Here is a 25,757-nt window from a genome sequence, read left to right on the forward strand (position 1 = left end):
AGGCTTTTGGAAGATTATAATATTCTATGGTTAAAATTTTATGACAATTGGTAAAAATGAATCTATATTTTCAAACCAATAAAATATGCCCAAATTTGCCTACATTTGTATAGTGTCCTAGCAGGCTAGTTTCAGTTTTGCTGCTTTGGGATGAAGTTTGCTTAGGGTTTTTCTTTGCTTGGTTGTCTCCCCTGAGACCCTTGTACAGAGAGACCTTAGACATAGGATGGTGGATAGTAGACATCCAAAGTCTCATACTTTTTGTGTGTATATGCATGTATTTAAAGAGTTCGCAATTGATTTAAACATTATTTTATAGTGCTTACTTTTATTTTAAAGCTATTACACTTATTTAAACATTTAAATCAAAAGTCATTCTTAAAAACTAAACTACAAGAGGAACATCTGACAATTGTCTGTTAGGGACATGAAATTGTAATGTTGGGATGTTTGAGGTAATTTGGATTATTCAGATTAATTCTCATCTTGAATGTTATACTTGTTTTTGCCAATGTAACCCCCAACTTTCTTTAGGAGCATCTTGATAAATTGTAGAATTTGCATGGAATTTCAAACAGAACCCTTTAATTCAAAGGTATAGTTTGTTCTCATTTCATTAACCATAACCAGATAGAAGTCTTAAGTAATTTGTAATTGTATTCTGAGTATGACCATACTGAGGATTGAACCTTCAGCACTCTTATTCGTTGCATGACAGGTTCTTGCATGTAACATGCAAGATGAGAATAGTAGTCAGAATAATCTAAATAATACAAACTATCAATGCTCATCTCAAAAATTCTGTGGGGTAAGTTCTAATTATAAAGCTTATATACTTTTTAAAAATAACAAATTTCAGATATATTCTTTGTTCTGATTGCTTTGTATTTTCAATTTTTTCAATAAAAAATCATTTGAAGAAAAATAGTTTCAGAAATGTCAGTTTTTAGAAGTGTTTTATAAAAGGACTTTATAAAAAGTTTCACATCACAACTGAATAACTCTTAACTACAGGCCTGCAAGCACTTTATTTTAAATAAACTTTTTTGTCTTTAATTTAATGTAATGACTTTAATTTTATTCAGAATTCTTGCTAAGATCTTTTGACTGCCTTATAATTGCTTATATATCCACTTCTCAAGTAACTGAAAAATTTATCAATTCTTTACAATGCGATTCACAAAAATAAAGATCTTGCATTGATATTATTATTTTTTTTTTATGTGCAATATTTCACATTTTGATTATTTGAATTGTTTTTAACTCTTCTCTCTCGCGCATACATGCACACATATAATTTGATTAAAATTTTTAATGTTTTCTGTTGCAAAATAAAAAAGTTTTTATAAATTTCATAAATAAATTCTCTAATATTACATGCTTGGCTAGAAATCTCTTATACCAATAGATTTTTTTAAAATGTTTTTCTTCCTAAAATATTTTCTAGTTTACCAGATTTGGACTTTTAAATATTAAGTCTGTGGAGGATATTTTTTAACTGTGCAAATGATTTTATATTTTTTTTTGTTTTGAAAATCTATATTTTCAACTCTGATTAAATTTTACCAAGTTATATCTTAATTTTATTGATGTACACAAAATTCTGAATTTTTTAAATATTCTTGGATGTCAGGGAATTGATAAATGAATGCTTTATTTAATTGTTCATCTAAGAAAGTTGATAGAATGTTATAGGATAAACAGATGAAGTAGTTTCTGAGTGTGACTTTGATTATAATATTTCTACTTGTTATTACTATAAACATTTTTTAATATTGTAGTTTGAAAGATTTTCTTAAATTTATGTATAAAATGCTTATTCTCATTAACGGTTGTAAAAGATTTAAACAATTCAACATTAGAAAAAGAATGCATTTTTGTTATGATTTGTTTTATCAGTGTTTCATGATTTTTAATTTTGATGTTCTACCAGTATTGTATACCATGTTAAATATAGCGAATATTTATCATGCTTTTGGAGTTTCTCTTAAATGGTATCTTTTCATATTTTATTGCTTTTTTATTTTTAAAGAACATTGTCAAAACCAATTAATCCATCACATTCAATATAAATTGCCAAGTGATATAATTGTTTTATTGTAAATCACTTGTGTTCTATAGATGTATTTGTTTGAAAATGTCACTTTTGTATTTGACAGGATGAGGCGATGAGCAGAAATAAGAAGGGGAGAACGCCAACATTGAAGGACACTGCAGTCTTAAATGGCCAGGTTAGATAGGGCACTCTTCTGTCTGCTGGTGTTCACATTAAAAGCAAAATAAAGATTCTTTGCTTTCTACTTGTTCTGGCCTACACCAAAACAAGTTGAACCGATCCTCTTCTCTTTAGGCTTCCTCTACTCTGTGCTATTTTCTCTCCTCTCAATTAACATTTTCCAAACACAAACCATCACATACATAGCAACATGCAAATGTTGTTCATTAGGAATAAATTAAATTGGATTGGCTTAGTTTTTTTGTTTTCCCTAAAACCAAATATAATCAGTGAATATATTTTCTGAAGATTTCTGTTCTTATAATAAAAAATTGTAATATTTTCAGATTTACTGAATGAAAACCGAATTTAAACTCTTTAATTATGGTAAAAGTTAATCTGGCCATTGTTTAGCCAAGGTAGTGTGATTTACCTGATAGAATCTATAGCTGACTTTAAAATCAGATGTTAAGTGGTATCTCTAGTGGTCATTTACATTTTAATATTGTTGGGAAAGTTATGAGTACACAATTTCCAATTGACCTACATATCGAATAGACTCATGTTCAATTAATTGCTTACAATACATTTTCTATTCTGGTACTATACCCCCCTCCCTCAAGATTGAGTATTTACAAGGAAGTGCAAGGGAATATTTGAAAAGGTTTAATCTAAAATGAAATTTCTACTGTCCTCAACATCAGTTTATTTCAGTAAAATTAATAAAATTCTAAATTTAATGTATTCTCTTATTTAATACTATGAGACTAAGTTTAAAAAATCCTCTACTTGATCTCATTTTTTTAAACTTTTTGTTCTATGAAAGTGATTGTTTAAAAGTATATTTAATTTACTAAATATCAAATCAGTTATTGTCTAATGAACATTGGTTGTAAATCCTAAAATGTTTTCTATCAAAACTTCATAAACAATTGCATTGTTTATTTATAAAATCAAGAAATGTTATTGTCTATGTAATATTGTTTTTGTCAGCTATTAAAATCTAGTTTTCTATTAGATAAAAATGGTTAAAAATATTCCAATACTTTTTTTTCCCCATAAGCTTTTGTAAATGCATATCATTTCAGGGTTTGCATAATATAATCATCACTTTCCTAAAAAAAGAAAACAAAATAGAATAATTAAAAGAATTATTTTGACACAAGCTTAAAGTTAAAAATGTGTACATATATTTTGCTTTTTGGAAAAATAATTTACAAATGTTTGCAGGTTCAGTAAGATGTAGAAAGCTCTTCGAATTCTGATTCATTTCAATTTGACATAAATCCTAAAATCCTTCTTAAAGCCCTCAATATGTAATCATTCATCCTTACTATAAGAAATACTAAACTTATCTAGGTTCCATGCATTCCTTTCACACTAAAGAACTCAAAATCATGTATTATTAATACTTGGGGTTTTGGAGCATTATATTCAGTTTGTAATACCCAAGAATATCTGCAATGTAGATTTTGATATTTTAAATTCTTTAAATGCTAATTTCAACTTTTAAAATAGTTGAATCATATTATAACCATATTAATAAAGTCAAACCCAAATTACAACCTAACCCAACCATTGTTTTTATTGTTTTGTTTTTTTTATAATGGAGAAAAGCTCCATCCCTTGGCGGAGGTAATTTATTTTTTATTAATCAAACAATACTCAGAGCTAAAATCTGGTAGAAAACGAACTTTACATATTTAAAAAAAAAAAAAAAAAGCTTTGTACACCTTCAAGAAGAGGTTTGTTTAAATTGGCAGGTATTTTTTAAGAAATTAAATTTTAAGCTATCTGCAGAATAGTCAAGATACATGATTTGTGAAATCAGTGGTCAATGAAAACACTGATTTGCATAAATGAATAATTGTACTTTTTGTTCTTAATTGGAAATAAACACTTTAATGTACCAAAAATATGGAGGTGGAACAACAAAGGTAAAGAATTTTTCAGATGACTTGGCAAACAATAAAGCTATAAAAATATATTTTTTGCAATAATTATTTTTTTTATTTACTTTTTTAGCATGTTTTTTTTTTTTTTTTTTTTTTTCTAAAATTAGTATTTTACTTATCAGTATTAAACCTTATACTTTTAAGGTTTGACAGAAAAATACCAATCCATTTTTATGAACATTTTGAATGGATTCTTAGGTACTAGAATTCTTTTTTTCTTTTCTTTTTTTTTTCTTTTTTTTTAAGCAAAATAATCATTTAGTTTATTTATTTAAACTGATCCAAAATGCTGGTACTAATTTAAGACAATTTTAAAATATTTGATTTAAAATATGACTTGACTTATGATTTCAATACTAAATTAGCTGCTCTACATTGCTTAGTTAATAAAGTGTAATATCACATTATTTTTAAAAGATTAAAATAACTGATTTAACTGAGAAATCCAAATGTTTAGTGGTTTTTAATTTTATTTTGATAAATTCATATTTTAGCCATATAAATTATTCAGGGTGAAACTAAGTTTAAGGAGAGTAGAAAATGGACCTTGAGTTTATTTTTGACAGCCTTGTAACTTTGCTTCCCTTATTTTGTCCTTTAGTCTTTACATTTCATAAGCAATATTTCTAACAAAGGAGAAATATCTGCTGTTTTTTGGGTTGGAATCTATCGTTGGTTAATGTTTTTACATTGAAGTAGTATTTTTCTTTACATGTGGCTTCATACTTTGATTGGAGCGATTTCCGTTAAAAGGTTTTCTAAAAAGGTGTAAACAATCTAGAATTATATAAAACAAAATAAGTACTTAGAATGTAAGGAATTTCTTCATCTGTGTGTCTTTCTTGCTTTTCATTTTATGACTTATACCATAAAAATAAGGTCACAATTTATTTACTGGATTTATTTTTACTCTTAGGATGTCAAAGTATTTAAGTCCAAATAAACCTTAAAATGTCTACTTTTAATCTTTATCTATATTCAATTAATACTTGATGTGTAAAGATTATTAATTATAGAAATTTATAAGTGAATTAGTTTAGAGTGCAAATTTTTTTTAATTTCTTTAATTTAAAAAAAAATTAATTATCAGTTTTTATTTTCAGCTTTTAGCGGTTCAAAAGCTGAACAGAATATTTGAGAATTTATTAAAACCAAATAAAGCAAAAACAGATATTCAAATTATTAGTCTTTTATTGACTCATATAACCAACATTTCAATCATATCTTAGAAAACAATGCCAAAAATATCAAAAAACTACATAAATGTGAGATGCATAGGCAGTCTCACAGTCTTGTTGAAATCATGGAAAATTTATTTCCTCACCAAACAATGAATGTAAAAAAATCTCTGAATAATAATGCTTGCTTTTGTGTTCAGAAAGAAAATATGGTGAGCAATTCAATGTCTGAAAATCAGCAGTCACACTTGTAACAACTATGAGCGCATGTAGGTGTGTTTCATATAAATTGAAGGTTATTGGATAACCACAATCTGAGGTTTTTAAAATTGACATAAAGCAGAATTCAATCTGTTGGCTTATTGGAGAGAAAGATATCACTACAAACATTACAAATATTTGCTGCAGTTGATTTCATGATCAGTTGCTTTAAATCCTTTTACCATCATTTTGTAAGAGAATAGTTTTCTTTGTTTTTGTTTTTTTTCTTCAGACAGTTTTGAGCTATTCCAAGATGAATATCTTGCTACTGTTCTTTCATAATGATTTTCTTGGAATTTTCTCCATATTATAAGAAATGTCCAATAGTTTCATCCCCAGTGGCCAGCAAGCCTTCCATAATAGTTGGTATCATTCACTGATTCTAAAATTTATCAGTAAGTTTACAAACTGCAATGTGGAACATGTAACTTTGAAGATTTATCAGCAAGATACTGTCATACTTAATCTGTATCTACCATATTAAAATATGTACTTAATAAGAAATATAAATTTGAAATTTAAAACATGGTTTGTGCACAGTAACTTTCTGAGTAACCTGCAGTATGATTGATGTGAACCAATTAATCAATAAATGTAAATATATTTGACTAATTTGGCTCACACCATTCTTCATACCCCAAGGAATGTCTCATTTACTGAAATGTTGCTTACATGATTCAATAAAGAACATTGAAAAAAATGAAATCTTTTCTTTTTCTACTCATCAGTTGACAATTTTACATTGACAAAGGATTAACAACATTCTGTAATGTTGTAATCTTAGAATAACAAACTAAGAATAAAAACCAAATTTATTTTGCTCATAATTAAAAAAAAATTTACAAGTTTCAGTAGACAAGAGATTTCTTCTACATTCTTTTTTTAATTCTTCAGCACTCGAATGTTACTCTCCTCAAATATACTTTACTATTCCCTCATTTCTATATCAAGTTGAGTTTTTTTGTTGAACTTACATTGATATTAAAAGCTTGCTTTTTCTGTTTCAAAATTATAACTAATTTACTATTGTAAGTCATGGATGTGGGAGCTACTAAATGAAAGTTAACTAATTTTCATATTCTTCGATAAACGAACTTTAATTTATTTTTTATGGTTGGTTTCATTTAACAATTACATTCAGTTCTATTTATGCATATTTTCTACATTGTACATTATTGCATAGAATTTATGATGAAAAGTTCTAATATACACAAATGTATTTATATATATATATATATATATATAATATACACGTTTCGCTTAAAGACTTGAAACTTGATATATAAGGTTTTTAGCCAGTAACAATAGCTTCTAAGGAGTCAGAAAAATTTTTTTTTTTAATTAGAACTTGGCAGTCATCAGTAGAGTTAAAGTACTCTTGAACACATGCGCAAATATACATTTATGTTAAAGTCGGTTCAATTTTATCTATTTCTTATTCATCTGACGATATCTCAAACAATAACAACTAAAGTTGGAGAACTATAATAATAATAATAAATACAAAATCTGTATAAATTAAAATGTTATATTTAAACCTATTCTACGACTGGGCAATGCCGGGCAGCCTGCTAGTAAATTCTTTAGTTATTTTTGGAGCTATTATACCTACTTTGTTTTTGACTAAAAAGTTCTACACAGACTTGAGTATAAAGTACCATAAGGTATATAAATGAAGTACAATTATGAATATATAATTCAAGTTTTTCCTGCAGAACTTCTACATACTGAAAACAGTTTTTTTTTTAAATTTTTTTTACACAGTGGTCACCATTTATCAAGGCCCAGAAGCCACTCAGGGATAAGGGTTATTGCAAGTACATTACGTTAGTGTGGAGATTTGATGAAGTGTTTACTTAAGGGGGCAGTTCATTAGGAATTTGTTAACGTTGGATTGAACGCATCCAAGTTGTAGTCAGGTGGGAAGCAGGCAGACGGAACAGGCGTGCAGTTCTAAGAAAGAAGCTTTGTTCATGGAATCCACGTTTTGATTTAGGCACAGATAAAGAGTGGGGGAAATTTTTCACAGTGGATTCAGCTAGACGGGTGTTTTTCGTAAAAGATTGGCGAGGGGGGACCAGAGATTGGAGTTCAGACGAGCACCTGCCATGGAAATAACGATAAAACAAGGATAGGCTCGCAACGTCTCTTCTGTGGGAGAGAGGTTGCAGGGTAGAGAAAAGGGCATCCCCCACTAAGCCACGAAGTCTATTTTGTACTCTGTCAAGGCAGGATAGGCTGTTTTTAGCAGCTCCTGCCCAGATATGGCAGTAGTGAGATATCTTCTGGAGTTGTAGAAGGATCCCACCATCTTTCCAGCGACCTTGGCAACAGACTTGATGTACGTGTTCCATTTCAGATCAGGAGTAAAGGTCAAACCCAGAAGCTTATGCTTCTAAATAGCTATAAATGATTCAGTCCTTCCAGATTTTGACTTGGCACCTTCACCTTTGGTTCAGTAGATATTTCATGGTTCTAATGGCATAAGTTGCATTTTTTTTTTTTTTTTTTTTTTATTACAATTTCTTGCACAGCAGATTGATTAAAAAAAAAAAAACAAAGTTATCACATAATATTCATGCTGTTTTGCAAATGCACTTTATTTTTATAACCACTTTGAGTCTGGACTAGCAAGTGGGTTTACATTATTTAAAACAAAATTTCAGACAGGATTGCTAGTATCTTCATGCAAAATCTTTTTGAACTTGTAGAAATTGTCATCTTAAATATTGTTTTTCATTGAGTAGCAACTTTCCATGTCTTGTAAAGTTTTCTGTTGATATGTAGAGCTGCAATCTGAGCCTTACTTCTAAAGAGATTTTTAATGTATTCAAAAAGTATTCTAAAATTATTTTTCCATGTATTTACTCCATCTATAGCTGTGCTACTATATGCTACCTGATCTGAAGTATTTGATGGGTTTGATAGATAACAGATCAGAACATTATTCATGGTCTGATTAGCATTTCTGCATTCACATGTAGGTAATATACATATCCACATTTAGTGAGGACAAACTATGAACAGTCACTTTTAATCTTTAGACAGGTTTTTTTTTTTTTTTTTTTAATTCTAAATAAAAGAATGGCTTCTATAATAACTAAATAAATAACTCTAAAATTGCATGTTGACAATAAGTTGTGGCATCTTTCAAAAGCATATGATGTAATATCTTATGGAACAATAAGTGATTTTCTTTTAGCAGAATGGTTTTAAACTTCTGGTAATGATTATGAAGTTCATTCCACCTTTTTAATATAAGCACCCCCCCCCTTTTTTATTAATGTTTTGAGTTTAGAGAATTAATGACTAAAACATTCAACCTATGAAAATCAGTTATGCACTTCTATTTCAAATTAAAATGTTAATTATTTTAGAATCTTCTAAATCTATGTCTTGGTACTATTTAAATCTATTATGTTTTGTAGAAAGTGAAGATCTGAGAGTGAATGTTAGTAAAGTCAAGTGATGATCAGTAGTTGTAGTGTTGGAAACCCTAAGAAAGAGGAAAGTTTCCTTGCTCAGTTTGTGGATAGGGAGTTGGGTGAAACTGAATTTTTTGTTGTACTTGCAAGCAATAAGTGCTGTGGAATTATTGGTAGGCTAAGAGATGATAACCAGTTATGTTTAAAAAGTGTAAGAGAAACAAGAATTCTGATGTGCAGAAAATATGTGAATGGTGTAATTTCAGAACATCTGCCATTACTAATCAGCAGTGTGTTAGGCAATGTGATGATGTATGAAAGTGGAACCTAACCAGTGAAAATGTAGGATGTTGCATGCAGAGAAATGGTATGAGAATGATATAATAGATGAACCGTGAATTTTAAGGTAAACAATTTTTTTTTTTTTTTTTTTTACTATTTACATATTAAAAACACAACTTTTCAAAATAAACAGTGGGGGGGGGTAATAATGTGCTTACTGTTTTTCATTATTTAACATTAAACTTTAATTTTTAATTTTTGCAAGAACTATAATTCCACCAGGTACATATAAGCATTTTGTACTATAATTGTGTAAAGCATGTAAGAATTACTTTAATTTGTTGAGCCTCTTCCGTTTTCTTCAGCTTAATGACTTTTTTTTTGTTATCCTCCAAAACAATTTAATGACCAAATGCTGCTGTAATAATTTTACTTTAACAAGTAAATTTAAACAAGTCACATAATTTTTTTTTTCTTTTCGTGCGCTAATAGTAATTAATATATATATTAGTTTAGCCATACTGACAATGGGTGATACCCAGAAACACGCGTGTACATGGATAACTTTTGTGCATATAAAAATATTTAATAGATATTTGAATAAAAATATTCAAATGTGTAATAAATAAAAATTATATATATATATTGCTAACAGCTTGAAGTTAGAGAATTTCTATAAATACTTGATTTATAATGATAGTTAATCTCAAAACTTAATATTACAGAACTGATTGGAATGTTGTAATTGTGGATATCAAATATTAAATTCAATTAAATTTTAATGCAGTAATTGAAGTAAACTGAAGTTAAACACAGTTGATATTTAATGCTGCATTAATAACTTTTTTGTTTGCACATTGCTAATTTATTAATATTAGTTTAGATTCCATAATACTTTTGTTTTATTAATCTACCAAAAATGCAACTAGAGAGAACATTTTCACTGGAATCTATCACTATTGAACATATATTACATTGCCCCTGCTTAAAGAAAAAGATACTACCTAACAGAACAAATACTACCTCCTTTTGAATTGTGCCTTGAAAGATAGGACATTAGTCTGAAATAGTAAACTGAATTGAGCCTTAAAAGATAGTAAAACTAGTTTCGGCTTCAGATAAGATACCAAATTTTCATTAGTTATAGATAAATAAGCTTTTTTATAAAATCTTTTCATCTTTAAAAATAATGCATTTTAGTAGATTTAATTTCATTAAATTTTTAAAATAAAATTGTTTTATTTTGCATCATTGCAATTTATTTCTATAATATTTGATTAATAATAAATTAAAAAATTCAATTTGCAAGTATCAAAATTATGGTGACACATGTAATTAATGTAGATAAAAAAACGAGTAGGTTAGTTTTATACACCTTTAGATTAACCAATTAGATTTTTTTTCATTTAAATTTTATATATATATATATATATATGGAAATTCATTATGTTATTCTTATCAGCTACGACTGAGAAGGAGTGGGTCTGAATAATATTTTTAAAGTTTACTAAAATTTCTCAACTATCCCAACAAGTTATAATGACCATTAGAAACTATTAATGTAATCATCTTTAAGCAACATTCAAAGGGATAATACTGTTTTCATTAAAGAAAAGAAATCCATAGCCCCCCTCCCCTCTCTTCTTTCATTGCTTGTTATTTTTAGTCCAGCTTCTATTCCTAGAGAGTAAGTAAAACGGTGATACACTTTTCCTTCATTAATTCATTTTTAGTGTTGCATGTTTGCCCTTTTTTTAACCTGTTTTTTTTCTCTTGTGAATTTTTTCCTTTTCGCCTTTTTAAATCTGTTTCATTTTGTCGTCTGGCCAACTTTTCTGCTTTCATAATCAACCATAGACCTTTTGATTATCAAGCTTGTATTTGTTTGGCCATGTGTTGTCATCTGAGTCTTAAAATTGTAACAAGATTCATTTTTTATGTTTCTATGTAAATTCTGATTTATTGCTTCTATGTGTCCTGACATAACATTATTCCTTGTTTCTTAGTTATACAATAAAATAGAAACCATTTAAACATAAATTGATAAAATAATATAATCTTTTTTATAGAACCATTATTTAAAACTAATATTAATGTCAACACTTAGCAACTTTTTTGTAACTAATCTTATTTTAATTAATATCTTTTAAATTTTTTTATGACAATTATGTTTCAGTAATGTTAGGTTAGGAATGCAAAAATATACACAATAAAACTAAAGACATTTCCTTTTTTAATTTAAAACTTTGTTCAAATAGTATTCAGCTTTTTTTTCTTTTTCTCCACTTATTCAATAAAAACCTTCGTATTTAAACAAATTAATCTATGCATCTCAGGAGTTCAACTACACACGCTGGAAGAAAATTTAGAACTTTATTTTCTTTAGTTTCTATTCTGCCCTACATCACTTGAAGTAAAATATCAAGGTAACATCGATATCAAGTCTCATTACAAACTGTATGGAAACAACCAGTCAAGAATGACTACCAATAGTCTGTCTCAACAATATTGTCCTTGGCATTTGTATTCTTTGACATTGTTGATTCATAGGCACATGGTTTGCTTCATGCATAACATCTTTTTTGTTCTGCATGTTGGCAGTCTTTTGAGCCCAATGAAGTATGCAACCACAAATGACTCATGCTAAGGGCCTGCACTCAGGGTTTTTTATTTTTTTTACAAAGGAATCACCACTTAGCAAAAGCCTAGAGGCCACTCAAGAATATGGGTTAATGAGTGTACAGTAGAACATTAGTCAATCGGACAATATTGTAGTAGTCGATAGTAGCGAAAATTTGGTAAATTGGATTACTTAAGAGGACGGCTCATCAAGAACTTGTTTACATTGGACTTGAAGATTACCATATTGTAGTCATCTGGAAAGCAGGGAAACGAAAAGTTCCGCAAGCATGCAGTTCTAAGAAAGAAGCTTTGTTCATGGAATCTATGTTTAGGTTTAGGCACAGATAAAAAGTGGGGGAAATTATTGATAGTGATCTCAGTGTTTTTCATAAAAGTTTGGCGAGGGGAGGGGCACTTGTCATGAAAATAATGATAAAGCAGAGATAGGCTTGCAACATCTCTTCTGTGGGGGAAAAAAGTTGCAGGGAAGATAAAAGAGCATTCTCCACTAGGGCTACGAAGTCTATTTTGAACTTTGTCAAAGCAAGATAAAGTCTTTCTATCAACTCCTGCCCAGATGTGGCAACAGTACTCCATTCTTGGATGTACTTGGCTCTTACACAAATAGAGAATTGCATCAGCAGTGAGATATCTATTGGAGCAGTAGAATGATCCCACTATTTTTCCAGTGACCTTGCCAATGGATTTGATGTATGTGTTACTTTTCAAATCGGGAGTAAAAGTCAGACTCTGGAGCTTCCACAAGACAAGAGCCATTTTCAGTTGATGCCAAATGGGAATCAATGTTGATGTAAAAATAGAAGCTTGGTTTTGGATGCATTAAAATTAACCAACCATCTCTTTCCCCATTGCACTACGTGCTCAAGATCAGAGGAGAGAGTATCAGAACTTGGTCACTTACAGCCTTGTGTTGCAATAGATGGTAGTGTCATCAGCATAAATGTCTATGAATGATCAGATCATTGATGTAGATTAGGAAGAAGATGGAACACCTGAGGGACTATTGTGCGCTTAGAATTTCTGCCCATCAACCACTACTTCTATGAACCTATCAGAAATAATTTAATAATTGAAAAGAGATTTTCAGCTATACTGTAGCTGAATATCTTATGGAGTAGACCCCTACACCATACCTTATCAAAGGCCTCTAATATGTCGAGCAATTTCCCTAGAAAGGAAGCCTCTGTCGATAGATTTGTTAATCCTATGAGATATAACTGTTAGCTCATCTGCTGTAGATCTCACAGAATGGAAACCATATTGGCTGTCACTAAGGAGGTTATTTTTGCTGAGGTGGTTGACTACTTCTCTATTTAACAGATTCCAGCAAATTACTCATGACGCACAAGACACTTATTCGTTTGTACTGAGAGGGAGAGGACTGATTACCTGAATTCTTAAATACAGTGCATACTGACGAGGGTTTTGTAGGGTGTTGGAAAGCAATTCTTAAGGCAATGCTTAAACAGCTTTGTAAATATGGGAGCTAGTTCTGGTTGAAGCTTTTTCAGCACTATAATTGGAATGCTCTCCGGGCCAGTTGCTTTAAGTTTTTTCATTAGCTTGGCAACATCATGTACGGATATTTGTATGTCGCATAGCATGTTTTCAGATACAGGAAGAAATATGGGGAGTTGACGACCTTGATCGTATAGGGTAGAATTAGCTGCAAAGTTCTTGGCAAAGAGTTTGACTTTGTCCGATGCCGACAAGATTACTTCCAGTCCATAGATGATGGTTGGGTAGAGCACATGCTTCTGTTCAGTATCCTGTTTGTTATTTGTAAAGCCGCTGCTCAGCTACTTTGGACTTAACGAACTGAGCATACAACTCTCGCATTCTTTATTGATCTTTTACAGTGGTTGCTGGCAATCCTGAAAGCGACTTTAGTCTCAGTACGTCTATTATGTTGGAAGCAATGGAAAAAGTAATTTCTGTACACAATAGGAGCAGCACTTTCTGGAAAGAACCATGGTTGGCTGTTAGGTTTTTGCTAGAATTTTTTAAAGTGTATGAAGCAGTCTGTACCTACAATTAACCATTCCGTCAGGTCTGATACTATGGAGGACACATTCTTTTTAAACATGGAATGCAGAGGTAAATCTGATATGTTAGGAAGCTATCCCAGTCACCCATAGAGTATCAATATACTGTACGATGGAGAGGTACATCTGAGGACTTATTGCATTTCGTTTTTATCTTAACCAATACAACGATGTAGTCAGAAGATTCCATTGGAGATAGGATGAAGAAAGCTCAGGGCAAGTTGTGAGAAAAAGATCGAGGAGACATGCATACTGATCGTCAGTGTTGGGACACAGGTGGGTTTGTGAACAATCTGAGTTGGATCATAGTCAATGGAGAAATCATCTGTCTTGTTTGAGTAGGCTAACCATTTCACATTGTGAACATTGAAGTCTCCACAGATGTAAATGCTAGCCAAAGGATGAACGGATAGGATGTTATCAATTTTCTCAGATATGCTCTTAAAGATACTAACTCCGCTGTTGTCAGGGCGATAGAGGGCAAATATAAATGCAGTGGTGTGAGCAAATGCAATCCAGAAGCACATAGGGTCATTTTGGGTCTTCTCTGGAGATGTCCCTGCCACATGGAAAGTCATCTCTAATATAGGCACATATTCCATGCCCATGACGATCTTGGGGGTCAGATTTTGATAAGTTAGAGTATCCTTTAATTATGAACTCTTTTAGGGAAATAGTTGGTTCAATGGCAATTTTGCTTAGGAGTAATAGGTTTGGTTTGGTCTCCTGTAATTTGATTTCAACCTCTGGAAGGTTAGAACGTAGACCTGTGATGTTGGAGACATGATAGTGGGGGGGGGGGGTCTGCATTGGAAATTGGAGTTCTAGGTTTGATTGTGTATTTTTTTCTGTAAACTTTTCATGATAGTTTTGGGATTTGTGGAATGGGTTGACAGGCTTGGTTAGAGCAGGACAGAGAGGGAAAGTAAGGGAGAAAAAGAAACAAAGAATTTTTTTTTTTTTTTTTTTTTTTAAGTTAAATAAAATAAGTAATTATAAATGAAATAATTATTAAATGGTTTATTACTATTATCTTTTACCAAAAGCTTTGTCAGCTTTAACAAAATATTTTTTGCTTTAAAGGAAATTAAACTTAAATGTTAATGAGTTAGTATGCAATTTTGTTGGCATGATATTTGATATCACCCACATATATAACCCCTTCCATTTCATTCTATCACCTTTAGCCATCCTTATTTCATCTGCTTATGACAATTTGTAGTTGGTATTAAAGTTACCATTATTGTTTAAATTATAATAAAATCTGAATGATAGTTATCTTTAAAGATATTGGTGTTAATATTTTTTAGCAGTTTTTTTTTTTTAATTTGTTCATTTAATAAATTTATATCAAATAATTACATTTTCACTATCTTTTTTTTTTTTTTTTTTTGGTAAAATTCTAATAAAAGCCATTTTTTATTTGTGCTTAATTTTTATGAATTTTTTGTATAAGTATCTAACTCAATTTTATAGTTGTATTCTATGCAGGGAAATAATATAAAAAAAATATAGTTAAGAATAACCTAAGTTATAAGGAAAATGTTATGATTTTAAATTGAATACATTTTGGGCAAGATTTGATAAAGTGTTCAACATGTTGCATGCAAAAATCTTCATAATTTTATGTTTGAATTTTTTGTGAAAATATTTGTTTTATGAGAAATATTCTGCAAGTAAAACCTTTCACTTTTGATGTGTAAAAATGTGAACTTATTGAAAAAGTTGTCTTCATTTAAAGATCTGTTATCCACCACCAACACTGCGTCATTTCCCCTTTACTGTGCGCCTTTCTACTTGTGCTCATACATTTGTTTGGTTATTTTGTTTTGTGCGTTGTCATTTTTTGTAACTTAATTCCAAAGTGTGTTCTATTTAGAAGAAAAAATGCATTGAAATCTGATAGTATTCGATAGTTAATAGCTTTTTAATTAAAAAAAAGAACAAGAAAAATGAGCTAGTAACGTTAATATTAAAGAGTGACTTGTGTGCTTATGAGGCGGTGCAAGAATGTTTATTAGGTTAGATCAAATAAAGGTGTGCATGCAAAATTTTAATAAATAGTAATTAGACTTGGTAGGTTTGTTAATATGAAGTGCATTTTTATGAGTTCTAATGAGACATGAGCTAGAATAGCGAACTTTTGTGTGTGTGTAGAAACAGGAGTTCTATATAACTTTCAAGTATACGATTAGATATCTGATAAAGTATTAGATAAAATTAGATTTTCTTTGATTTAGATAACCTTTTTTCTTTTCTTTTTTTTTTTCAAATAAGTTTTATCTGGGTTTCTGTAATGAAAAAACAACTTTCCTTTATACTAGATAGATTCCGGCATTACATTTAGTTCAGAGTTTTTTTTTGTTTTTTTTTCTAGAAGTAATTTTTTTAATGTAATTTATCTACTTATTGCTTTAAGTAACCTAAAACAAAACACTGATACACACTAAAATCTCGCTGTCACTTTATTGTTCATTTCTTTCACTTTTTCTTTCTAAACCTTAGACACTTTTATTTACTATTTCTTCAAATCTTTTCTTGTTTGTTTTGTTTCCTCCTTGTCCCTCTTACTTTTCCCCCGCTGTTCTTTTGTTAGTGTTTGTTGTGATCATCAGTGCTACAGATTTATTTTTCAAGTGCTTTATTTTACTTTTTGCTTCCCTTTTGTTTATGGTGCTTGGATGTATATAACAGTGGAAATAAGTTCTTTAATGGTTTATAATTTTTTTTTTATAAGAAAAATCTATCCATAAAACTTCTACAAACATGTACACTTATTTAAGCAAAATAACAAAAATTCTAGTTTTCAAAACTAGACAGATCAACAAATATTTAATTCATTGAAATTATTTAATTTTTAATTAGTTGATTTCAAGTATTCATTCTATATCATTTGTAGAGTTTCTTTATATAACCAGCCTAGACGTAAAATTATTTTATATGAAATATCAGGAATTATTTTAGTTGACATCAAAATTTATATTTAAAAATATTTGGAAATCTTGATAATGAAAATACAGTTGCTGTTCATTTCTCATATTTCAAATAGAATTGCATTTTTTTAACGTTTTTTGTTTTTGTTTTTTTTAATAAAGTAGATTTAGAGTTGTTTTTTTTTAAATAACCTATTTCAAGAATGAGCTTTACAAAAGTTAAGAATTATCTCCTTCACACACACATTCTTGTATAAACTGATTGTAAAGGACTTATTTCCATTTTATTTGTTTTACAAACAAGCTCCATTTCTATTTGCATTGGTTTCATATCTTTCAATCTGTTTTTAACAATTTTTTATAAGATCTACTTCTAATTTTATGTGGATTTTTAGATAAAACCTCAGTTGAATTTATTACTTTTGAATTTTATTTTTAAAATGTAGCTTATTTTTATTTCCAATCAGAACCGAAGTTTAAAATCCTTTCACACTAATTTTCGTCTTCATCTAACTTTCCCTCTCATCACTTCCAATCAGCTATCACAAATTGCACTGATGGCACTTGTGTTTCTTTTCTGTTTATTCAGAAATAAAACCAGGATTGATTGTTGGAAGGTATTATCCAACACTTAAAATACATGAAATGCATTTTAAGCTGAGCAGCTCCTATGCAATCTAGAAAGAGATTGTTTAAAAAATAAATCTTTCATAGCTGATTATGGTGGTTCTGACCAATGGCAAATTTAAAATCATATCCTTTAGAATTGGAAGAGATGAAGAAAGAAAAATCTTGCAATTGTTGATTTAAAAGAAAATAATTCTAAAAAGTTTTTAATGTTCTATTCAGATTTAATTTAAGATTTTATATTTTTTACGCTATTTTTTAAATACTTTATTTGCATTTATTTATTTATTTCAAATGCTTTCCTCATTCCAACTGTAAATTTTCTTCACTTCTAACATACATTGCATACACCTTCATATATATATATTTAACACTTCCTCTGTTTTGAAGGGAAATTCTAAACTGGTTGTATTATTTCCTATTCATAAACAGAATGAAGAGGTTAGAAAAAGTAAACGTCGAAAAGACAGCCAGGAAAAAACGTTTGAATCAACAAAGAGCGTAGATTTTGATAGCAATAGCAACACAAGTACTGGCGATGAAAGCATGGTATATGGTCCAACAACACGGAAACAGTGGTCGGAATGGGTGTCAAAGCCTTCAAAACAAAGTGGAGAGCAAAAAGCAAACCAGGAGAATATTCCGGAGGTAAGCCGTGGTCCATCTGAATTGGAGCATCTACCATATTTCAAAGTCAATCCCATTCTGTAGATTCCATTTTTACATATGTTCACACTGAGAGCTGTGACTACTGTTTATGGCCAAAAGTTGTCCTCCAAATAGGAATTCTGATTTGAAGGAATTAAAAAAAAATAAAATAAAGTAAAAAAAAAACCCAGTAAACTCTTGTCTTAATTGCTTAACCCATTATTGTCTCGATTCCTTGTTTCTTTTACAATTATAAATCAGTGAAAACTATCATAACATTATGTTTAATAAACAAAAGTATAAATGTTTCATCCTAAAATTATAAAGTCTACTAAAGTTATATTCCTATTTTATAGATACTAAACTTTTAACATGTACAGATATGCATTCTTTCTTTTTTTCATTAGAAAATACTTTGAATTGAATTTTTAAAAAAACATAAATAAGTAGAATCATTTGTTGGTATTCTCACTGCGAATCTATATTAATTATAACTGTTTGACAATTTTTGTTAATTATTTTATGAAAATGTACATTTAAATCTAATCCGTTTGAAGTGAAAACTTTTTTTTATTAAAAACAAAGATTTTTCTTCATTAATCCCATTACTATAAAATAATATAGACTTTAAGAAATCATCTTCAGTGGAGAATAGTAGACATTAATGGGTTAACAATCAAAATAATTGGCACAAATTATTAATTCTTGAATGGTGACGTTTGTCCATTCAATTGAATTGTAATTTTTTTATATATAATTTTCGTTTCTATTTCTAGAAACACAATAATTTTTTCAATGTCACTGACTGCACAAATATGTCCACAAATCAAGTTTATCTAATTATGAAACTAATTACTTTAAATGACTCCACACACTTTTTTCTATAGAAATATTTAAAATTTTCTGTTTCTGAAGAAGCTGTTAAATTTATACTACCCTTTTTTTTTTCTTCTGGTATTTAAACAGCTTTGAAAGTGCAAACAAGAACTTCAGCTTCCTTTTTCTCATTCATTTCCTTTAAATGTTTTTTTTTTCTTTTTCTTAGGCATTTTCTTTCTATTGAAATCTCCTGCTTGGCAAAAATAAAATAACTTTCTAATGTTGTTTCATTTGTATATTTTCTTATTTCAGTTTAATCTATATATTAAAAAAAACAAAACTTTTTAAATCTATCTTGTGACAGCAAATTTTTCTGAATTCCCTCTGTTTAATTTTATCTTTTTTAAATTTAACATTTTACTAAAATTCATTTCTTTCTATTTAGAAAATATTCAGATTCAATCCCAGCATGCTTTATACTTCTGCTAATACCCATACATTGCAAATATTCAATGTTCTCGTATTATAGATGTGATTTGCATGAAAAACTCTAGCTTTAAAATCAACATAATACAATGTAACTTGATTTTTGATCTCCTGTAAAATATCTTTTTATAAATTACACCTGAGGCTGGTAAATTAGGTATTATCTTTTCTTTTAACGTTTCCATTCTTTAATAAGCAATAGACATTGAGTATGAGTTGTTTTAAGCTTGTTCAGGAAATAATGGAATTTCTTGGGAATGGATCGACTTATGAGATGATCATTATATCTCCAAATAATAGGTGAAAATTATGATTTTAAACCCAATAGATTTTTTTTTTATTATTAACAATAGAATTTGTAACTGGACTATATTTGGTATAAATTCAACTGTAACATCCATGCTGTAAACTGTTTCCATTGAAGTAAAATTTGAAAAAAATCCCCCCACCCCAAATACATTCACACATACTAAAATGGCAAAGTAAATGCTTTAGCTTGGATAGATGAATTGATATTAAATAAAAATAGCAATTTCTAGAAATGGCCCCAGATTTGATAATGAAAGAATGGTTCATTCTCATAACATGGTAAGCAATTCTTCAAAAAATGTGTAGAGTGATACCAGCTTCTATAAACTTTGTAAGATTAATCAAATATAGAAGTTGACAGAAGTTTATAACTACTTTGCCATAAATTTGTCAAGTCTTAAGACGTATTGCGTCATACTTTTTTCTTTAAGATATTGTTCACTTCAGCCATTTTATCAAAACTGGGTTTAGTCAATTTAACCCCTTTTAATGATTAATGTATAGGGAATGAAGTGTTTTAAAAAAAAGTAAATGTGTCTTTTAGTGATAGAAAGTGCTTGAATCCTGGCTGTACATGATAAAGACTTCTAAAAATACACTTAGCAAAAAATCTGCACACTAATGCATATTTAAAAATGGAAAAATTGGCTTTTAAAGATGAGAAAAATGTTTAGCCAAAGAAAACTAGCGCTAGAGATAACACTTTGATTCCATTGCTGCAAGTTCTTACAAAGTGAAACATGCATTCTTGCATTGTAAAAAGTAAAAATGTACGACAGTTTCATACTGCTTAAACATGGATCTTAGTCTTAAATCATCTTTGAAAGTTCAGTTAATAAGAAACTATCTTTTGTTATACAATCTCTTATAATAGTCATCTTTGTTGGATCAATCTATTCCACAAGAAATTATTGTATACAAATAAAACAAATGGAAGGCCTTCTGGCAAGAGATTTCATGAATTGTACACAATTCTAACAATGAAAGACTCGAGTTTGTCGATCCAAATTTGAATCTTTATTGAAGAAAATCAACTTCAAAGTCAGGAACAAAATAAATCTTTGACTACTGCAGAGGTCAAGGACATGTCAAATTCTTTCCAACATTTACAAAATTATGAGTAAAACTCATTTTGTCTTTTTTATTTTTAACTCTAAGTATTTATCAGAATTTTCGAGATAAGGATTATTTGGATTACGATTCTCATCATGAATGTTATTCGGACAATGTTTCAGCCAATGTAACCCGTGGTGCAACAGATAAAGGTGTTTGCTAAAACTCTGTTCTGTATGATAGTCTTCTTGAGATTGATGATAGCTGGCAGTTGCAGACCGACCATATCCACTTGCTCACTAGGTTGGTCTACAGCTTCTTTGATGGCTGATTAAGCCTATCTTTGAGTGGCAAAAGTGACCGCATCTGTCACAATTGAAGGTAGGCTCATTTGGTGGCATTTCTTACCTCCTTCATTGGTGTCTGAGCTCTTGGTTGTTTTTAAACTCCCCCCCCCCTCCATGCTCCAGTTTGGACCTGATGGTGGAGTCCCATAGGTCACAGCCTTAGGCAAGTTCTTCCCAGTTTTGCATGTTAATGTCCAGATCACGCTTGCAGATGTCCTTGTAGCGCAACTGGGATCTGCCTATTTTTCTGTTGCCTGAAGTTAGATCGCCGAAGAGTATGTCTTTTGGCAGTCTGCCATTTTTCATTTTGGTGACATGCTCCAGCCAGTGGAGCCAGCGCTGTTTCAGGAGTGTGTACATTGTTGGCAGATTAAAACGAGAGGATAACATTGTTGGTGACCCTGTCCTTCCAGCTAATCCCAAAGATCTGTCGTAGGCATCGTAGGTGGAAGGCATTCAGTATTTTTTCGTGCTTTGCATAGGTAGGCCAAGATTTGCTGCCATAAAGAAGGGTGCTAATAATGTAGGCCTTTTATACAGTAACTTTGGTCTTGATGCTAAGCATAGAGTTGTCCCAAACACAAGTTGGGAAAAGGTAGCGGCAGCTTTCCCAATACGTCTTTCTAGTGCCAGGTCCAGTGAGGTGTTGACTAATGGTCAAACCAAGGTACTGGAAGCTCTGGACTACTTCTAGAGAGGTGCTATTGATGGTGATAATTAGGGATGTTTCTCTCTGACCCTGCACAAGGATATTAGTTTTCTTGATACTGATAGTGAGTCCAAAATTTTTGCAGGCTTGAGCAAACCTATTGAGATTGAAGATACTAAGAATAAAATAAAAATTAAGACTTTTACCTAATCATAGCTGACAGAATGAGAACAATTTATCCTCATGGATAAAACGAAAGGTTCAGTTCAAAATTCTAGAGTTCAGTAAGATGCATCTGGCAATGCTTGGTGGTTAGATCAGCTGTTAACACTGAGAATAACACTTGAAGTAATCTTGCAGAATAATTTTAAAATTCATTTATGACTTGTAAAATTTAACTATTCTAGTTACTCTTGCTAAAAAGTGCATTAATGGAAGTTTACCAACTGCTTGAATTGTCACTTGCCTAGTTAAAAAGAATCCAAAAGTAGTTTTTGCCTTATTAAAGAAATAGATTAAAAAGGGAGTAAATTCATTCGAATGATTTCTTGCTACAAGTTTTAAAAGTCATTTGTTTGATACTGGTCATTATTAAACTTGCTGTACATACTTAGCATTGCATTGGATGCAATTATTTTTATTTTTAATTCTTGTTAGCAAATTTTTACATTTAAGGTAAACAACTTCTATTTATTTTTTAAAATACATTATCTCCTTAGCTGATTTTTATTTTTACTTGATAATTTTAAAATGTTTCATATTAGCTATGTTTTAAAAATAAATTGCAACTAAGTTTGTTATCATACTTTGACTAGCACAATTCTACAATAAAAGTGGCTAGGGAGAATCAAAATTTGATTTGTCAACTTTAATTTTATTTAGGTCCAATTTGAAAAATCTAACAAGATAATTCTGTTAGCTTTTTTTCTTTTTTCATAAGATTTATTATCGTAGCTGTTTAAGATCTATTTGTTTTGTTTTAGATTAAGTTTGTGTTGAAGTAAAAGCCCATTAGTTTACATTTAATGAATTACAGTAAATGTAAATAAAACTTTTTCTACATTCAAATTCCTTTGAAGTCAACTTGTTTCACTTTGATTTAGTTTGCTTTTTCTTTTTTAAGATTTGTTTGTTTTTGTTTGTTTTTTTAGTTAGAGCCAAACAGGGGTCACTTTTTGTTTGCTAACTTTTCTATAACAAAAACCTACGATTGCATGTTTTGCACTAACAAAACACTTCGAATTACTTCTAACCGACGCATTAGTAATTCCTATTGCATGTGCCATAAGATTTTAGAGAACTTATTTAATCTCGTTTTTATCAAACTAATGAATGGTATGGTTGTTATAAAATCTGAATGTTAGAAATAAAAAAATATTGCTATTTTTCTGCTTCATTTCTAGTCATCTTTTTTTTCACCTAGTCACCTTTATCTGTCCTTTCTTTCATAAATATTTTATAATATTGTTTACTTCGTAATTTAACTGCAGTTAACATAAGTACTAATTGTAATCTTACGATGACAGCTTTCCAAATATCGCGAATATCTTTGTATAAAATGACCATATATATTATTCTCTTGTTTTATATATTAACATGTTTCATAACGTTTCTTTTAACAGAAAAACTAAAACACTCTTTATTTTGTCTAAGTATTTTGGTGCTTTTGCATTGTTAACTTTTATACAAGTAGAAGCACAGTAAATCTTTATTAATACATTTAATTTTCATTCAAAAACATTTTCATTGTAATGTTTTCCATAATTGAAATGTTTAAACAAAAGTGTAAGTTTTCATTTTTCTGGCAATATTTAAAAAAAAATCATTTCATTTAGTAGATTGGATAAGAATTAAAAGTATTATGCATGCATAATCTATAGAAATTTGTACAACATGCATGCATATATATATATATATATATATATATATAACAATTAAACTACAGACTTCTGCATTTCATCCCTGTAGAGAATCTCTGGGCTAAAATGTATGGTATTCATGTTACCGGGTGTTTTTATAAACATATGGTGTTTTGACTAGTTAACTAACCAATCAGATTCATTATTATTTCCTTTCATAGGCCAATTTTTCCATTAGCCAATATTAGAGATTATCTTTAACAAAGGTTCAGCTGACTTTTACTTTTGCTTTGATTCTGTTTTGTATAGGAGTGATGCACTGATTTTTTTGTGAATGGATCAAATTAATAAGTGACCTTATTTTAACACTTGTGCTTTAGGTACTTTTCTATTTTAGGTGTTGGCTCATTTATCTATTTTTTTTTTTTTTTTGTGTATTATAAAGTAAAGTTTATTCCTTGTATACAGTTGTTTGCTATTTCACTTCTACAATTTAATAGATTTTTTAAAGTTTAGAGCTTGAAATTTCTCATTCAGAAATAATTTATATGTATAATCTAAATTTCTACATGTATTGGTCTATTGTACCATAGAATTATTGGTGAGTGTCTACAGGAGTTCTCAGTAATGTTTTTTATTTGAATAATAACCTTAGGGATGTTAAGCAATTGAAATTCAGAAAATCTTGATTTGTGTCTAATGACTATAGATTAAATTCAGTGCAGATTTTCAAATGAGGTTGTCCTCATTATGCCCACTAAAATCGCTTTAAAATGTGCCAAAGAAACTGAAATTTTATAATATTGATATCTCCTACCTACTTTCCATATTTCATAAAATTCAGAGGTATCAGAATCTTCTTCTTTTTTACTCTTTGCATAAAACATAATTAAACTAATGATAGACCACATTAAGTTGTAGTTCTTATTTCTTTGTTAAAATTTCTACTGGAGTTGTGAAGATAATCCTGTGTCCATATATATTTTGAAACTAGAGAAGGATATTTCATTTTGATCAACATTATCATGGAATCTGCATTTATACTTGAATGCAATAAGAACTTTATAACATAAAAATTATAGAAATTACATAAAAATGTTAAAAGGATTTGGAGCAAATGTACACAGATGTTCTCATGGATACTTGGGAAAACAGTAGAGTGTTAAAGAGTAGAAATGTATCAAAATGTATTTTAATGTCATTTCACTTATACCTCTTTCAACCCTATTAATACTGAATACATGCTTTGACACTACTTTAAAAAAATTAAATATTATCAAACTAAATAAAAATACAAACTTTCAGAAAGAAACAAATATGGTTTTACGGGTTAGATGCAAAAGGGCATTGTTTCTCATTCAGTCCTGGGCAGCACAGCAGAACGTGTCTCTGGTTATGATGACTGATGCAACATTATAGTAAGGACTAAGGAATACATGAATGCACTTATTTTCAAAAGTTGGGTTCTTCCCCCTTGATCTCTTCAAAAATAAATCCATTAAGCTTCATATGTTTTCTAGCAATGTTCCAAATTTCATTAAAATCTTTCCAGTAGTTTAATTTATGGGTACTTTTATTAGTGCTTCCTGTTTTCTCCCCTAAAAATAAATCCAAAGGAGAGATGGTGTTATTTTTTGCTGCTATAAAATATTAAAAACTGATATTCTGTAAATACATGACAATATCTTATATTTTTACTTTTACTATGTTTTAATATAAGAAAACTAGAACAAAATTTAACTTAAACATTACAATATTTATCTTAAAATAAATATTTAATTTAAGTACGGCACAATCACATTGACATACCGGTTCTCGCCAGATCACCGAAGTTAAGCAATGTTGAGCCTGGCTAGTACCAGATAGGTGACTATTTGGGAAGGTTAGGCGCTGTATGTAACTTCTGGGAAGGTTAGGTGTGGGGCCAGCACCCTCACTCTGTAAAAAGAACTCACTACAAAAGCATCTACCAAAAGTTGTAGATGGCTTATGCCCCTCCAGGGGCTCAAGGGTTATGGATTGT

At 29.7% G+C, this 25,757-nt stretch overlaps 1 protein-coding gene across 4 annotated transcripts in view; it reads left to right on the forward strand.

The window, feature by feature from the left end:
* Window positions 1–25,757, forward strand: part of LOC145295921 (uncharacterized) — a 299,082-nt gene that overhangs the window by 192,693 nt on the left and 80,632 nt on the right. For 2 of the 4 annotated variants that reach the window (XM_080141733.1, XM_080141734.1), the window contains exons 14-15: window positions 2,160–2,231; window positions 17,997–18,212. In XM_080141733.1, coding sequence (XP_079997859.1) covers window positions 2,160–2,231; window positions 17,997–18,212 — 288 coding nt within the window. The remainder of the gene's footprint in view (window positions 1–2,159; window positions 2,232–17,996; window positions 18,213–25,757) is intronic. The other 2 variants (XM_080141735.1, XM_080141736.1) reach the window with 1 other exon arrangement.

This window comes from Euprymna scolopes, chromosome 16, assembly GCF_053919585.1.
Source record: "Euprymna scolopes isolate OS-2025 chromosome 16, ASM5391958v1, whole genome shotgun sequence".
NCBI lineage: Eukaryota > Metazoa > Mollusca > Cephalopoda > Sepiida > Sepiolidae > Euprymna > Euprymna scolopes.